At 42.7% G+C, this 19175-nt stretch overlaps 1 protein-coding gene across 2 annotated transcripts in view; it reads right to left on the minus strand.

Annotated features, from left to right (window-relative positions):
* LOC134224976 (odorant receptor coreceptor) overlaps window positions 1-19175 on the minus strand; it is a 112711-nt gene that overhangs the window by 46193 nt on the left and 47343 nt on the right. For both annotated transcript variants that reach the window (XM_062704678.1, XM_062704679.1), the window contains exons 2-3: window positions 3774-4212; window positions 3481-3641 (exon numbers count right to left, since the gene is read on the minus strand). In XM_062704678.1, coding sequence (XP_062560662.1) covers window positions 3481-3641; window positions 3774-4212 — 600 coding nt within the window. The remainder of the gene's footprint in view (window positions 1-3480; window positions 3642-3773; window positions 4213-19175) is intronic.

Here is a 19175-nt window from a genome sequence, read left to right on the forward strand (position 1 = left end):
CTGGACTGGATCTGGATCTGACTGACCTGATCTGGACTGACCTGACTGACTCGACTGATCTGACTGACTTGGACTGACTGGACTGGATCTGACTGATCTGACTGGATCTGACTGACCTGGACTGACCTGGACTGATCTGGACTGGATCTGGACTGACTGGACTGGATCTGGACTGACTGACTGGATCTGACCTGGACTGGACCTGATCAACCTGACTGGACCTGGACTGGATCTGGACTGATCTGGACTGGATCTGACTGGACCTGACTGACTGGATCTGGACTGACCTGACTGGACCGACTGGATCTGGACTGACTGACCTGGACTGACCGATCTTGGACTGAGATCGATCTGGACTGACTTGGACTGGACTCTAGACTGGATCTGACCGATCTGACCTGACTGGATCTGGACTGACCTGACTGACTGGATCTGGACTGGACTGATCTGACCTGACTGGATCTGGACTGGATCTGACCGACCTGGACTGACCTGACTGGATCTGGACTGACTTGGATCTGGACTGACCTGGACTGACCTGACTGATCTGGACTGACTTTGACTGACCTGACTGACCTGGACTGATCTGGATCGATCTGACCTGACTGGATCTGGACTTGATCTGGACTGATCTGGACTTGACTGACCTGGACTTGATTCGGACTGACTGGATCGATCTGACCGATCGGACTGGATCTGGACTGATCTGACTGGATCTGACTGATCTGGACTGACCTGACTGGATCTGGACTGACCTGGACTGGATCTGGACTGGATCTGGACTGACCTGGACTGGATCTGGACCGATTTGACTGACCTGGACTGGATCTGGACTGGACTTGACTGACCTGACTGGACTTGGACTGGATCTGGACTGACTTGACTGGATCTGGACTGATCTGGACTGGATCTGACTGGATCTGACTGACCTGGACTGGACTTGGACTGATCTGGACTGATCTGGACTGGATCTGGACTGACCTGGACTGACCTGGACTCGACTGGATCTGACCTGGATTGATCGACTGGATTTGACTGATCTGGACTGGATCTGGACTGGATCTGACTGACCTGGACCGATCTGACTGGATTTGACTGGATCTGGACTGACCTGGACTGATCTGGACTGGATCTGGACTGGATCTGGACTGGACCTGACTGATCTGGATCGACCGGATCTGGACTGGATCTGGACCGATCTGGACCTGATTTGACTGACCTGGACTGACTGATCGGACTGGATCTGGACTGATTTGACTGGATTTGACTGGACCGGATCGATTTGACCGATCTGGACTGGATCTGGACTGGATCTGGACTGATCTGGACTGGATCTGACCGACTTGACTGGATCTGACTGGATCTGGACTGGACTCGACTGGACCTGGACTGATCTGGACCTGATCTGGACTGGATCTGGACTGGACTGACTGGATCTGACTGACTGATCTGGACTGGATCTGACCTGGACTGACCTGACCTGGATCTGGACTGGACTGGACCTGACTGACTGGATCTGGACTGGACTGACTGGATCTGGACTGACCTGACTGACTGACCTGGACTGACTGGATCGATCGATCTGACTGAGACTGACCTTGACTGATCTTGGACTGGATCTGGATTGACTGGACTGGATCGGACTGACCTGGACTGGATCTGACTGATCTGGACTGACCTGGACTGGATCTTGGACTGGATCTGACTGACTGGACTGACTTGGATCTGGACTGACCGATCGACCTGACTGGATCTGGACTGACTGGACTGATCAATTGACTGACCTGACTGGATCTGGACTCCATTGATCGACCGGATCATCTGACTGACCTGACTGGATCTGGACTGATCTGGACTGACTGACTGGACTGGATCTGGACTGGATCTGACTGGATCTGGACTGGATCTGGATCGATCTGACTGACCTGGACTGACCTGACTGATCTGACTGGACTGGACTGGATCTGACTGACTGGATCGACTGGATTGGACTGACCTGACTGACCTGACTGACCTGGACTGGATCTGACTGATCTGGACCTGATCTGGACTGGATCTGGACTGGATCTGATCTGGACTGACCTGGACTGGATCTGGACTGATCTGGACTGGATCTGGACTGACTGGACTGGATCTGACTGGACTTGGACTGATCTTGACTGGATCTGACTGGATCTGGACTGACCTGGACTGATCTGGACTGATCTGGACTGGATCTGACTGACTTGACCTGACTGGATCTGACCTGGATCTGACCTGACTGACCTGGACTGGATCTGGACTGACCTGGACCGATTTGACCTGATCTGGATTGATCTGACCGATCTGGACTGATCGACTGGACTGGACTTGACTGGATCGATTTGACTGATCTTGATTGATTTGATTGATTGATTGGATTTGGACCGATTTGATCGATTGATTTGATTGGATTTGGATTGATTTGACTGATTTGGATTGATTGATTTGATTTGACTGGATTGACTGATTGGACTTGACGATTGATTGGATTGATTTGACTGATTTGATTGATTTGATTGACGATTAACTGGATTTGATTGATTTGACTGATTGATTGATTTGGATTGATTTGATCGATTTGGATTGATTTGATTGATTTGATTGATTTGGATTGATTTGATTGATTTGATTGGATTTGGATTGATTTGACTGGATTTGGATTGATCTGATTGGATTTGATTGACTTTGATTGACTTGGATTGATTTGGATTGATTGATTTGGATTGGATTTGATTGATTGATTTGGATTGATTTGGATTTGATTGGATTTGATTGATTGATTGGATTTGGATTGGATTGGATTTGGATTGGATTGGATTTGGATTGGATTTGGATTGGATTTGGATTGGATTTGGATTGGATTTGGATTTGGATTGGATTTGGATTGGATTTGGAAGTGGCGCCTTTTTTCTTCTGCATGGTCTTGATCCACGCACGCAGTCATGACCCCTTGTTGTGTACAACATGCCTGCTTTTGAAAGGATTTTTAATTTTCAGAACAACGCGAATTCACGACGGCTATCGGACGAGTAATGGAATATGATTACTTTGTTGCAAACAGAAGGTACGGACTTTAATTATTTGCATTATAATTGCTTTATTTTTTAGATGTTCATTTTTTGGCTGATTCATTTCGGGTTGTTGTTGGATTTGAGTAGCGCTAGCCATCAAATTTATTGTGCCTTTAGTTAGTGTAGAATGAGCTTGATTGGCATATGCGGAAGTAGAGTCATATCATAAGCATCTCACATCGACTGGGAAAATATTTTCTAAAGACAGATAGCAGAATCTGCTTGCTATCTGTTCATACTACGAACACTGCATATGGCGATAAAATGAGAAAAGTCAACTCCCAAATATAACTTTCACAACTATGTCTCTTCATACATAAGTAGCATTCCCATTATTCCTCAATTATCCTTCTATGTTATTGAAAAAGTTTACTACATCCCCACCTACCTGGTAAATAAAGGATAAAAAGTAAGGCATTCCACTCATTGCGTCCCACGGGTAGAAGGCCTTGATGGGCAGCCGAGGAATTTCCACGGTGTACGTTTCGTTGGTCTCCTTGTCGAACATGTTTTTGACACTATCGCCGAAGAAAGTTATCGTGATCCATGCTGCACGGTTTGCGTGTCGGTAGAAAAAAAACCCGGTTCAAATGGGAGAAAAACAAAAGTTAAACCATAATAATTAATCAAGCCACGTGGCTCCTTCACAAACAAAAAGAGAAATGGCTTTGGGACACCCACCGACGACCGACAGCAACGTCGTCACCATCACCATGACGAGCAGCTTTCGCATCTTGGCCAGCGCAATCGAGTGGTACCGGGCATCGGATTCCGCAAAAAGCGGATGGGTGTTCGGCTGGTTCCAGATTCCCAGCGTGCGGAAAAAGTTTTCCGAGTTGACGGCAACGTAGATGAACTTGGTCACCGAATGGGTGAAAAACAGCGTCGTGATGGTGTTGGCCGTCAGCTCGTTAACGTCCCCGGTGTTCATTACCAGGTTGCCGATGATGGCAAAGTACTGCAGGATGATCATTATCAGGTTCCACCAGGAGTACAGCTTGCGGACCAGTATCGGCCCGTTCACGTAGCGGAACAGAAAGTGCCCGAAGCCTTGCATCAGCCGGATGTTCGGCATCAAGTCGAGCACCAGGCCATAGTACTTGGTGGGTTGGACGTTCATCTGGAATTGGATAATGAACGAGAGAACAGAGTAAGTTTAGATCAAAGATTGGTAAGGAGTTATTAAAGACTTTTAAACTATTTTGTTCCCAGTTTAATCACAATCGATAGAACTGTATTTTCTAGCAATAAATGGTCTCAAGATGTCTGGACTTTCAAGCGATTGAGATTCGAAGCACCATTTTTCCAACTGAAATAACAACTGAGATAACATTGAAATTGAAAATAGATTAGATAGGTTCATTAGGACACAAGCCCAAGCAGGAAGATTTTTATACGACCTTTCTTCTATCAAGCTTCTATTTTGACGGAGAAGGAAAAGGTATTAGCATGAAAACTTAATGCTTTTGCCTAGCAAAAGATGGTGTTTTGATTCACCTTCACTTTATAATCAATTAGTTATTGTGGTAATTTACACCATTTGGTTTAATAAATTGAGTTTATTTCGGTACTTGATACAAGATGGGCTACATTGTACGCGGCCGCCATCTTCCGAGTTCTCTACTGAATATATCTTTGCTTGGCGTTCTTCCGGAATACAAGTATATTCCGGTAGGTTATCAAATTCTGCTTCAAAATTCAGCTGCAAAAATATTCTTTCTGTGCTGCGCCTTGAACTATCTTTAGATGCGAGATGGGTTCTGGATGTTGTTTGTTTTGTTGCCTTCCTTAGCCGTGCGGTGAGCTACGCTACAAAGCAAGACCATGCTGAAGGTGGCTGGGTTGCCTTGTGTTTTGTCATTTTCCAAATTCGCATAAAATTGTCAGATTTTTAATTAAATAAAGTGCTTATCACATAAATTGATAATTTCTTTCTATTAACAAATTTAAAACACTGCGCATCGCCAGAATGAAAACGTTACTTTTGGAGTTTTGTTTTATGTTATAATTTGTATTCTAAACAGAAAAATATTCATACGAAAATAAATAAGATATTTGTTTTTCCTCTCAAAATACAAAAATAAGCTAATAAAACAAGACAACAGCTATAGGCAAATTTATTTCAAACTAATGCAAAATGAATGCCATCTACGGGTGAACTTTTGAACTGTCAAAAAAGTGATATTAATCAAAACATTGGCTGCTCCTTGAATCGCGAAGAATTAATTTTTTAAGATTTGTTATATACCTATATCATTATTTTAACGGTTATCATGGAACAACAAGGACGTAAAACATTTCTTTTCGTTTCGCAGTACATTTAAAGTCTGGCAGCATTCCTAAAATACGAAATTCGTGTTACGAATTAACAGTGTTAATATCACTTATGGCAACATTGAGGTTATTTATTTTGTTTTAAATGCTGGGAATAAAATTATTGTATTCAGTTGGTCAGGTTTTCGACTGTGTTGGGGATTTCGTGAGACCTTTACGAGAAGGGCAAAATGTATTCTACTCTGGACAAGTCGTTTGCATAGGCTACACAAAAAATGCAGGTTTATTTGGAGTTGACGGCATATGTGCTACAGGCCTCTCACCCAGCAGATGTTCCGCATGAGCTATGTTGGAAGATCGGTTCAGACTACTGCAAATGGTCAGTGTGCTGCTCCTGCAAGGCTATAACATCCCGATGCAAGCACATTATTGCTTGTCATAATCGATAAAAATGTTTTCTGAGATTTTAAAATTGTGTAGTAAATTAATCAATTCATCTTTATTGTTAAAAATCAAACGGAAAAATAAAACAATAACAAAAACAAAGGTAACAAAACATAACAATTCATTAAATACGGGCTCAAAAAGTATTCGTCTAGGGAAGTTTAGCGCGCTTTTGAAACGAAAACAGGAGTTAAGAATGGAATTCAATATTTCGTTGGATTCCCCTGAGTGGCTGTAGTTCTTGTGGCATGGAACTGACCAAACTAGCCGTAATAGGGGACGGAATATTCTTTCATTTTTCCAACATTTGATTGGGGTATTATAGAGTAGCTACAGCTTAGTACTTTGGGCTGTGTGCTTGAGGTAATTATCACCATGTAAGATGTTTGTTCCCTGTAAGCCCAATTTCTCAGCACTGGCGTTCAAATTTTCTTTCAAAATGCGGATGAACATTTTGTGATACATGATTCCCTCAATAATGTGAAATTTTCCCGCACCGGTTGCGCTCAAGCACCGCAGAGACCATGACAGAGTCCCCACCATGCTTTACTGCTCAAAAGAGATTCTGCGGCTGTATCTCAATATTCATTTTCCGCCATACCATACATCGGCCATTTGATCCAAATATGCTGTACTTGCTTTCGTCAGATAACATGACTTGATTCCGAAAGTCATCCTTCTTACAGCGATACTTTTAGCTGAAATCGAGCTGTTTTTGATAAATTGATGGCTCACTTGAATTTTCTTCCGTGATACTCACCCATTATACCCATACTTTTCACAGGCATTTCTGTTCGTATTTGTTCATATCTGAGCACTTCTTCTCTCCAACTCACTTGCCTATATGGGTTATATGGGTGAACTCGTTTTTAAGGATTTCTTTTTTATTTTCCGCACAATAAATCGCTCATCGTTATCAGTTTACCATCGCTGACGACCACTCTGTTATTTGTTTTGATAGATTTTGTGGCGCTGATGCGGAGTTCAGTGCATGATCTCTCTTGTTCCGGACAGCAGAACGATCGCGCGGTCGGCCGAATTATTGTGTTCTGCATTGCGTGGCCGGTAGTAAAATTAATCAGTTCAGTGCATGATCTCTCTTGTTCCGGACAGCAGAACGATCGCGCGGTCGGCCGAATTATTGTGTTCTTTATTGCGTGGCCGGTAGTAAAATTAATCAGTTCAGTGCATGATCTCTCTTTTTTTTTTCCAAGTTCGTTTATTTGGTAGGCTCAGGCGTGTATAACACTTTACGGAGCCATGGTTCTTTGTGATATATACAATCAATATCATTTTATTGTACAGTTAGTAAGAGAGGGATAGAAGCCAGCGTACTCGTGGTGACTCGAGGTTAGTTTACAATGTTTAAGGATGGACGGGGCTTAGGATTTGGGATCAGGAGATTTCAGCTTCTCATCCGGGCATTTGGCGTCAGGGACGATGTGGCGTGTCGTCGTGCTCGAGGAATGGTTCGACTGAGAGCATCTTCCGGATGGCCAGAGCTACGGAGCTCTACTAAACAGAAAAGCAGAGACTTAAAAAAAAAAACTTTGAAGAAAGAGAAAAAAAATAACAAAATATTAGATTTTGATGTCAGAAGAACAAAGAAAACCATAAATGGCCTGCATATAGACAACATCACGATCTCCCAAAACTCCTCGAACTTCCCTGAAGGGTTGTTTACCTCGGGCCACAAGGGTATCCAATAATTGCTCTCTGGAGGCGTCATTTTCCGAGCAGAACCAAACTACGTGATCGATGTCATCATAACCGGCACCGCACCTACATAAGTTGCTATCGACAAGGTTTATTCTGTACAAATGTACGTTTAGTGAGTAGTGATTGGACATAAGTCTCGACATCACGCGAATGAAGCCTCGACTTAAGTCCTCATCTCTGAACCACGCTCGCCCAGAAACTTTTGGAACTATGGAAAATAGCCACCGTCCAAGTTCGTTGTGTGTCCAATTTCTTTGCCAACTTTGAAGAGTACTCTGACGGACTAATGGGAAAAACTCGTTGCTCGAGAATTGTCTATCATAAACCTCACCCTCCTGTGCGCCCACCTTTGCCAGCGAGTCTGCCTTCTCATTGCCGTAGATTGAGCAGTGAGAAGGGACCCAAACAAAGGTAATCTTGAATGATCTTTCGACCAAAACACGCATCTGCTCTCTTATGTTTGTAAGAAAGTAAGATGCGTGCTTAACAGGTTTCATCGACCGGAGTGCCTCGATAGAACTAAGACTATCCGAGAAGATGAAATAATGGTCTACGGGCTGATTTGAAATTGTCCCCAAAGCGAAGTTAATTGCTGCCAGCTCAGCAACATAAACCGAACACGGTTCCAGTTTTCAAAAGGTGGTTGAAGTTACATTGAAAACACCACAGCCAGTGGATTCGTTGATGCGAGAACCATCAGTGACATATTTGTTGTTGCAATTGACATGTTCATATTTTTTCAGAAAAAAATGAAGGAATAGAAAGATTGCGATCTGGTAATCCTTGAATAGCATATTTCATGGACATTTCAGAAACTGTCATTGGTGAAGTCAACTCGAGGGGGAGTATAACATGGAAGGCAAAGATCTGACGATATGTAATTGAGATAAACTCTTAGGAATCTTGACCGATAAACCAGTTCAAGCATATTATCGAAGTTATCTAAGACAAGTGTGTTACTTGTTCCACATTTGATGAGTATTCTAAGTGAGAGCTCCCAGTAACGGTGCTTTAAAGGAGTGACTCCAGCAAGCACCTCCAGGCTCATGTTATGCGTTGAATGCATGCAGCCAAGGGCAATACGCAAACAACGATATTGAATTCGTTCCAATTTTATTAGGTGGCAATCAGCTGCTGAGAGGAAGCAGAAAGAGCCGTACTCTAAAACAGAGAGAATAGTAGTTCTATATAGTTTGATGAGATCTTCCGGGTGAGCACCCCGTAGAAAATGGATCCTTTTCCGGCATTTTTCTATCAAATACTCAATGTGGAGTTTCCAGGTACATTTGGAATCAAACACGACCCCAAGGTATTTAGAAGATAAAGATTGGTTGATGTTATCATTCAACAGCTTTAGTTTCAGTTGAGCAGGGTACCGCTTCCTAGTAAACACAACTGTCGTATTCCAGCCGAAAACGGCTGTATGGAATCCGCTGTTGAAGAGCGGTGCGACTGTTCGTTTTTAAATTCGACAACAAACTGCCGGTGCAATCTTCGTCGTTGCTACTCAACCCGTTGGCGCTACCAACACCATCTCACACTGCGGTGGCAGCAATGCGCTTACATTGCCATACCCCGCCGCGTAACCTCTCTCAGCCCCTCACAAGCTACCGATTCATTGACACACGCTTAAATGAAGCAAAGTTCGTCAGACAATTCAATATGTTGCTCTCCATACTCTCAAATACTCAATCATGCACAGATTCTTTCACGATAGAGATCAGTATTAGTGCATAGGCAACATTGAGAGTTCGAATCAAGTCTAAAGTAAAACTTGCCACATTGTACGGTAAATTGGGGCACGCGAAATATGTGATTTCACGATTGGTAAATTTGATTGCTTATGTTTAATGTACTATCCACAATAGCAGAATCAGATCATAGTCTAGAATCACTTATACAAAATAAAATCATTAGCCGCTTACTCTGAATACTACAACAACCAACTGAGTTTTTTGCGGTGAAAACTCGATCCCCAAATGTCTGGCCCAAACAGTCAGATTATCTAGGGTACTTTGCAATGGTCCTTGTAAGATACCTGCACATGGACCTCTTAGAGAGACCACGGCATCATCTGCAAGTTGTCTGAGCGTGCATTGTCCTTCCAAACAATTGTCAATATCTTTAACATAGAAATTATAAAGCAAGGGACTTAAACATGAACCTTGGGGAAGGCCCATGTAACTAGTTCTGGAAGTTGTCAGAGTGCCGAGTTTGAAGTTCATTTGTTTTTCTGACAACAAATTGTACAAGAAATTATTTAAAATAACGGGTAATCCATTACTGTGCAGATTGTCTGACAGTACTTCTATGGAAACTGAATCAAAAGCGCCCTTAATATCCAAGAAAACTGAAGCCAATTGTTCCTTGTGCGCAAAGGCCAGCTGTATATCTGAAGAGAGCAACGCTAGACAATCGTTTGTTCCTTTACCTTTTCGAAATCCAAACTGAGTATTTGAGAGTAATGCATTTTGTTCGACCCAATGGTCGACTCTTGAAAGGATCATTTTCTCCAATAATTTTCTTATGCATGATAGCATGGTAATCGGTCGGTATGAATTATTATTAGACGTTGAATGGCTATTACTTTGACCTGTCGCTATTCAGGTGGCACAATGTTGTACTCCATGAAGCAGTTGTACAGGTCAAGTAATCGTATTTTGCGATATCTGGGAGGTTTTTCAGAAGATTGAATTTGATGTTATCGCATCCCGGAGCAGAGTTATTCGATGAAAGAAGAGACATAGAAAGTTCCAGCATTGAGAATGGTCCACCCAAAGAACCGGGATCATTGACTGATTCTCGAAATAGCGGTTCTGCTGGTACGGAATCTGGACAGACCTTTTTTGCGAAGTTGAATATCCATCGGTTGGAGTATTCTTCACTCTCATTGGTGGAAATGCGGTTCCGCATGTTGCGGGCCGTTTTCCAAAGTGTTGTCATTGAGGTTTCTCGTGATAGTCCCTCAACAAAACGTCGCCAGTAGCTACGTTTTTTTGCCTTGAGAAGATTTTTGAGTTTTCTTTCGAGCCTCAAATACTCTTCAAAAAGCTCGGACCTTCCGTGTTTACGAAAGGTCTTGAAGGCATCAGATTTCTCAGAATACAACATAGTACATTCATCATCCCATCCAGGAGTGGCTGGTCTTCTGATAACAGATGTACTTGGAACGCGTCGTTTCTGAGCTTCTAGTGCGCTTTTTTGAATCAACTCAATAAGGAATCGATATTCATCCAAAGGTGGAAGAGTATCAGTTGAGTCAATACCAATTTTTACCGCCGATGCAAATTTTTGCCAGTCAATGTTCTTCGTGAGATCGAAAGGAACATTAACTGGCTCAGATTGTTGATAGCCACTCTTAATTGTGGTGACTATCGGCATATGGTCACTACCATGGGGATCTTGAATTACCTTCCACGTGCAATCTAATGATAGTGAATTTGAACATAAAGACAGATCGATACGGCTTTGTTGGCCATTTGGTCCTATTCGAGTTACTTCACCAGTGTTCAAAATATTCAAATTGAAATCGTCACACAAATCATAGAAAATAGGCGCTCTATAATCGTCATACGTTTCGCCCCATCCAATACCATGTGCGTTCATATCACCCAATATCAATACTGGAGATGATAGGAGGGAGACTGCGCTCCAAAAATGTCGACGATTAATAGAGGCATTTGGAGGAATGTACACTGAAGCTATGCAAAGATCTTTATTCTTCACATTTACTTGGCATGCGACGATTTCTAAGCCGGGAACAGTCGGAATGGGAATTCTGTAGAAGGAGTAGCATTTGTTGATCCCCAAAAGAACGCCACCATAATGATCATCCCGATCTTGGCGAATAATGTTAAAATCGTGGAAGTTGATTTCATCTTCAGAAGAAAGCCATGTTTCACAGAGCGCAAATATATCGCAATCGGAATTGCGAATCAAAAACTTGAACACGTCTAATTTATTTTTCAGACTGTGACAGTTCCACTGCAGCACAGTTATTGTATCTTGTATGGCCGTATTATCCATCGAAAGATACAATTCCTGCAAGAAGGGGCCATGCAACAGTCAATTGCTTCAGATAACTTTCTACTGTTGGTATAAAGAGGTCAATGATTGGCCTCAATGAATTCGGAATATTGAACAAATTCAAAAAACGGTCCACAAGGTCCTTAAAGGAGATCAATCCTCGCGTGGACGGAATACTTTTTCTAGAAGTGCGAATTTGTTTTTTTCTTTCGTTGATTCTCCTAGCCGGATGTTTCTTCGAAACATCGGATTTAGGCAATGGCGGGAATGTCTTACTGCAACTAGGATCAAAAGAAGCAGTAGGGACAGATTGCTTCGGGATTTTAAATAAACCCCCATTACCTTCAGATTTTGGCAAGCTTTTATGGATGACTTTTGTTCTCTTACGGTGCGATCCCGGGGAAGACGGTTGCTTCCTCTTTTCGGGCACGTGTACCTCCGCAGAATCATCCATATCGGCTGCGTCAGAGTCCAATTCATCAATGGAGATGGAATCATAATAATCACTTACACGAACGGTGGCTGAAATAGCAGTCGATGCAGTGGCTGTGGCGGATGTGTCTTGCGACTTAACCATTTCCGCATACGACTGCTTGGAGCGCTGTACCAACGAGCGCTTCACTTTTTGGGTGCGCTTTCTGTATACCGGGCATTCTTGCAAACTATGGGGAGGATCTAAACCACAATAAGCACATTTTGTTGCTTGTTTGCTGGCAGGACTCCTCCCGATGCCTTTTCTGAACATTTGCCACAACGTGGTTTGTTGTCACAAAACTCGGCAGTGTGACCAAGTTGTTTGCAGTTGGTACAGTTAAATACCCTTGGCACAAAAAGACGCACCGGAAACAACATATTTTCTATATCGACATATTTTGGAAGCATCGAACCGACGAACGTCACCCGAAGCGAGCCTGATTTGGAATAAACCTTTTTACCATCTACCGTGGCTGCTGAATGCAATTCCTTGCAGTCCAGAATATCCACGGTAGATTGCAGGGCATTCTTTAGGCGACCTTTCCCTGCAAGCACATCCTTGCAAGTCAAGCTCGCTGCGTTGATTACGCCTTCTATCTCGACCTCCCGCGAGGGCACATAAACTAAATATTCAACATTGTACGCCCTGTCTTTCGCAATTTCATTCGCCACCTGGTATGTAGGTGCGGTGATGCGTAGTTTGTTTCTGTTGATTTGGTTGAATTCAAGCTTCGTAAAACGACGCGTCAAATCTCGTTTTATGCCCAGGAAATCTAGGCTCTTCACTTTCTGCCGAAAGTAAACAACCCAAGGCCCAGGCGAAGCCGCATGGTACAATCGTGTGCGCCCTGCATCTTTTGAAGGCACATTGCCTTCCATAGTATCTGCCTCCATTCTCACCCCGCAAGGTGGAAGAATGATTTTGCTTATGCTAACTTAAGACTAATAGCCAATCAGAAAAAAAAACTTAAAAAAAACTAATTTGATTTATTTTATCAGTCCCACTCCGAGCCAAGCAGATGGGAGAACAATAAAAACGTTTCTACTTATCTGCCTCTGCTGCTGTAGATAGCAGCAGTAACAATAGCCTGCTTCACCTCGCCAGAAGCAGCTACTTCACTCGCCGACAACGATCGCCTTGGATCCGTAGGTAGGAGCACACCACACAATAGCCTTTTCACTACCGAACACAATCCGCGATGAGACACAGCACACACGTCTGGCTCGTTCGAACTATCGGCACGGAATGATGATGATCTCTCTTGTTCCGGACAGCAGAACGATCGCGCGGTCGGCCGAATTATTGTGTTCTGCATTGCGCGGCCGGTGATAAAATTAATCAGTTCAGTGCGTGATCTCTCTTGTTCCGGACAGCAGAACGATCGCGCGGTCGGCTGAATTATTGTGTTCTGCATTGCGTGGCCGGTAGTAAAATTAATCAGTTCAGTGCATGATCTCTCTTGTTCCGGACAGCAGAACGATCGCGCGGTCGGCCGAATTATTGTGTTCTGCATTGCGTGGCCGGTAGTAAAATTAATCAGTTCAGTGCATGATCTCTCTTGTTTCGGACAGCAGACCGATCGCACCATCGGTCGAATTATTGTGTTCTGCATTGCGCGGCCGGTAATAAAATTGATCAGTTCAGTGCGTGATCTCTCTTGTTCCGGACAGCAGAACGATCGCGCGGTCGGCCGAATTATTGTGTTCTGCATTGCGCGGCCGGTAATAAAATTAATCAGTTCAGTGCGTGATCTCTCTTGTTTCGAAGCGGGATTGGTAGTCATATGGCTACTGCTTCTGCCTCATACGCAGGAGGTCGTGGGTTCAATCCCTGGTCCGTTCCATTCTCCTACTTTGTATCTTTCTCTTTATTTCTCATGTTCTAGCAATCGCTAGAACTGGAAATGGACTTCCATACCGTTTCCATTACTATTCCTATACCTTCAACTTGAGTATTCTATCAGTAATCTGCTAGAATTGGAAATGAATATAGAGCTCGTTTCCTACATCCAATTAGAAATTCCATCAGTTACCTTCTCCTATCTATCACATTGGCAGCTCGTTAACCAAGACGGACCTCTGCCTCTCCAACCTAACCCAGAAATTCCAACAAATTCCGCATGAACTCGTGGCAAGTGCAGAGGTATATTCGGCTTGCAGTGGGCGAGTGATTGCATCATCATTTCCTCCCCCTTCCCTATATTGACTTGCATTCTGACGTGGCAGGCGCCAGTATGACCTAACAAATGAGATCACCAGTACTTGTACATTGAAGATGTGTGCTAGTCCCAAGCAAACATCTGTTGGTTCCCTGTGCAAGAACAGCTGATCTGGTCATAATGGAGTAGCAACTACGAGCAGTCAATCAAGCTCATTTTGTGGCGCTGATGCGATCAATCACCAATTAAATGGTTGAATCCTTGCTACCCTTGGACTACCCACATTTCTTGCAAAGTAATGAGTCATCTTGCACTAATTATGCAGGCATATAATAAGTTTTTTTTTCATTTAGACCCATCTTTTTACTTTTCCCACCCATGGTGCTTCTATTTTCCGTGCCAAGTTCAAACAAAACAAAAACATTATTTGATCTGTCATTAAATATTGACAAAAATATTGCTAGACATCACTAAAGTGTGATAGTGTAATTACATGCGAATAAAACTATTATATTCGTGTTTCACTCGATTAGTTTCTGAATAGACGAATACTTTTTGAGCGAGCGGAATTGATGAAATTTAGATATTCTCTGCATACCAGAAAAAGTAATTGAAATTTCTATTTGTTTTTGAATAATAATCATGTGTTGATAACAATTATTTGCATATTTTTCGGCAACTCGGCCGTACGAAAACCATTTTTTTTTGTTAAATATCTTGGCTGTGCATATGCACAGCACATGTTTCGAAATGGACAAATTGATATAAAATTTATGAAAAAGAATCCACGTGTCTTGGAGGGACTCGAACCCTCAACCTCCTACTCTCTAGATAGGCGTGATAACCCCTACACAACGAGACCACTTAAAGGTCACGTTTTGCGGAAAAGCCATCAGAATCCGAGTACCAACCTCCACCGCGGTTAGCTCTCTTTTTTGCAAATTGAATATCTTTCGGATTCTTTATTTGTCCAGTCTCCACATGTGCTTTACTGTTGTATATCCACAGTCAAGCGAGTGCACATTGTTTATTAAACGAGAGGATCGCACTCCATGCCGCCCAGCAACGGGCTGGGCGAGCTGGTAGAGAATGCGAATCAATCGCACTCTGCTGTGCCATAGGTGCCCGCCAGAGTAAACGCGACGAGCGATGCGACGCGACGCGGCTCACGTAAAAGAATAACAATCATTATCAACAGGCTGTCAAATTGCACTGTCGCGTCGCATCGTACGTCGCGTTTACTCTGGCTTCACCCATAGGCTTGCTTGGCTGAAGCATTTGATAAGCTTGATTGCCTTACGTAAGCGGTAACCGAGTCCCTCCAAGACACGTGGATTCTTTTTCGCAAATTTCATATCAATTTGTCCATTTCGAAACATGTGCTGTGCATATGCACAGCCAAGACATGTGTTGATAAGTTTTCTACCAAATTTAGAAGAAAGTTTTTTGATTTTACTTCTATCACGCCTAGGTTTTACATTTTACTAAAGAATATGCAGCTAGACGAATACTTTTTGGACCCACAGCATCCCTGAATTCAGCGACATGTTACTTGATGTCTAACAAATCCACAATATTGAATGGCTGCTGGAGGAAAATTACAAGCAATTTCATGAGACCATTGTTGTTAAAAATATGCAGTCGGTATTGGATGTTATGGAAGAAACTAAAGAACAGCGTAACGATGCATGGTATTTACATCGCTCAAAAAGAATACCTGCAAGCTCTGGTTACGATCTTTTTTTTTTCAATTTGGGGTAACTTTGATCAATCATTTATCTATAGAGAAAGCGTATGCAAATGCCTTAAGGTAGACAATTATTGTTGAAAACTCTTACGCTGAAGCGATATGCATCGATTGTTTCGAGAAAGACATTATCACCGCTAGTGGAATTATCTTGTTTTTCAACAATATATATCAAAATTTCGAAACAAAAACTACCGTGCGGGACCGAAATCCGTACAGCACCGAAATCCGTCCACCTCATGAGATATCTATAAATAAAAGGAGGTTGAAGGTAATTAATGTAAAAATTATTTATCTTATCCTGTACAGATACTTGGCAGTAAGCTTTTAGGCCATAGACATGGAAAGAAGCCTTTGAAATTAAAGCAACAAAATTCAAAAACAAATCGCCACCCACCAAACGTGGAGTTTTTGCCGCCATTTTGTTTTCGAGTTGAGCATAATTGCACCAAAAGTAACTGTGTTTAATTTCTAATTGCGAATCATTTCATAAGATAAGCGGAATACAAATCGAAGGGATCGCTTCTCAAGGTGCGTATCGAACTATTTACAGTAGTAGTTTAGTCAATCAGAATGCTTCAATTTAAATATATAGTTAAAAACGGGTTGTACGCAAAGGTGACGTAGGACTACGTAGCTATTTGAGATTTATGGTATTTGCCATACTAATTTGTGTCGTTTTATTTACATTGAGCAAACTGCCAGGAGGCCAACTGAATTCGAATAGTTGTTCCCAGTAGGATGGACTTTGAGTCTCTAACCGTGGAATTAACATGGACTCATCGGCAGCTGAAGGGACATCACAATTCTTACTTTGCCACGTACGCTTACATCGCGGTCGAAAACCAAACGTTGCAAATAAATATATTTGCGTTTAGTTTAACGCCACTTCTGATTCTGCTTATTTCTCCTTTATTTCGGCCATTTTTGAGGATGGTGTCCTCCAAAAAGGTCTTTATAAAACAGAAGGTTGTACCGACAATCCGATATGAACTGAATTTGGTTATGAGATGTTGTTTATCCAAAATGCGTAGTGTTGCGAGGAATAATAGCAGAAATTTGACTCAAGACGATGTTTCTTCATATTACCAAACATTATCTCTTGGCATTTGTTTGGCCGAGCGACGTTCACCGATGGGTAATTGTTCTAGAAAGTTTCCACTGAGGTGGCGTCTTCATTGTTTTTATACAAAAGCCACCATTTTATACAAAAGAAGGAGAAGAGATGATGTAGTGAATTTAAATGGATGGAATCACTAACAGAAACCAACCGCACTAGAAGAGCATAACAGAAACTGAACACAATTTGAACATATTGTGATATTTATAACTTATTTTGATATGATTTTGTTGTTGTTGTAACAGGATTTTATCATAATATGATTTAAAAAAATGCTTAACACCGCATTGCACAACAGTAGGCAATTAAAATAGATGTAGCAAAGTCCTCCAGCCATAGATATCACAATGCTGATTTGAAAAGGTTGCCTTTATTGCAATGTTGTTAGTTTCTTGTTCTCGAAAAATTGCATATAATAACAAAAATTTCTGATTGTTGATCACAATCTGGACACCTATCACGACCTGTACAAAATTTCAACTGCACATAAACAATATATTTTGTATCTGATTCTGTTATATAATTTTCATCAAAATTTGTTATTTTTATGATAAAATTGTAACAAAATTTGATAGCTTTTTTGTTTCCAGTAGTGTAATTTTCGATAGAAATTTAGATATTTTAACAACATCCTGCACCATGTTTCTAACAAATTTTGTTATAAAAAATCAGCATAACATAATAACATAGGTTGATATAATTTTGATATGACCTTCTAGTCGGGAGCTACCACGCCAAAACCGATGCCACCGAAACAGTCCATTTTCGCAATTACCTCTTTCTTTTCATAAAATGTTGGTCCTGAGAAGAACCAATTTTTTTTTTCCCAATGGTCCTTTCCAACTAACTGACACCACAATTTGTAATAAATTTTCAGCATCGGCCTGGCGGTGCGGGATCGCCACAGTGCTATTTTTATGGTCAACCCTTTCTTCATATGAAATGCTGGTTCGTTGAGGTTGAATGATCTGCAGCAACACATCGAGCACCACCACCAATGCGATGGATTTTCTTTGAAAATGTTATTAGCGCCTCCGTGATGCTGTGTCCGCTCCGCTGCGATCGCTTTGATGCGTCCGCTCTGCGTAAAATCTTGTTCAAACTGAGGATTAGATCCAAACCCGCAAGTGATTGATTTTTGATGTCTGTGCTAGTGATGCATGTACGTGATTGGTTAGTTTACCTATTTCTAAGCTTTTCATCAATTATCGATAATAAATGGTTAAAACATATTATTTTCATATAAATGCAAAGAAGCATTGACTCGTCCTTCATCTGCTATCATTCCAGTTCGAGACAGCAACACGTACGGACGTGTTTTTTGCTCGCGCATTTTTTCGAAGTGTTTTTTTTTCTCGTTCTTTCGCTGTTTACGTTTTCGCTTGTCGCGTTGGCGTTATTTTCTCCCGGACCCGTTATGGGAGACTCGGTGGCCGATTCGGTCGCTGGAAAAGTGCCTAAGCGCACTGCTCTTGGAGGCGCGGGTAACCCCTCCAAGCAGCTTTTGCAGAGCAACGTGTTCTCGCCGTTGATGCTGGATGACGCCGGCAATCCGCCGAAAAGAGGTAGAAGCAGCAATCGCAGCTGCCGCAGGTGCAGCCGGAGCGGAAGGAGAAGTGCCCGCCCGTGTTTGTGAAGGGCGATCCGCCGGATTTACGCCCAAAAATTCGCCAGCTGATCGCTAAGGGGCTGAAATGTACTTTTCGGCTCTGCAGCGAGGGCGTGAAAGTGATGCCGGCCAACAGGGACCATCATCAATCCGTCGTGGAGTTCCTCGAGGTCCACAAGTATGAGTACTACACTCATGACCACCCCGGCACGAAGCCGCTCAAGGCTTTGCTGCGAGGACTTCACGACATGAAGGAGGAAGAGCTCCAAGCAGAGCTCAATTTCGGGCACGGCACCAGAAACTGCCGCATGAAGCGCTGCAACAAGTGTGGCGAACCCCATCCGACTGACGAGTGCGACAAAATGGAGGTGGCCGATCCCAAGTGCGCCAACTGTGGCGACAAACATCGGGCCACCACAAAGGGCTGCCCAAAGCGAGCCGAGTTCCTGGAAATCCGGAAGAAGGCTTCCACCAGGACCATTCCGAAGAAGAACCGTGTTCCTGTAATCAA

Source organism: Armigeres subalbatus, chromosome 3 (genome assembly GCF_024139115.2).
Source record: "Armigeres subalbatus isolate Guangzhou_Male chromosome 3, GZ_Asu_2, whole genome shotgun sequence".
NCBI lineage: Eukaryota > Metazoa > Arthropoda > Insecta > Diptera > Culicidae > Armigeres > Armigeres subalbatus.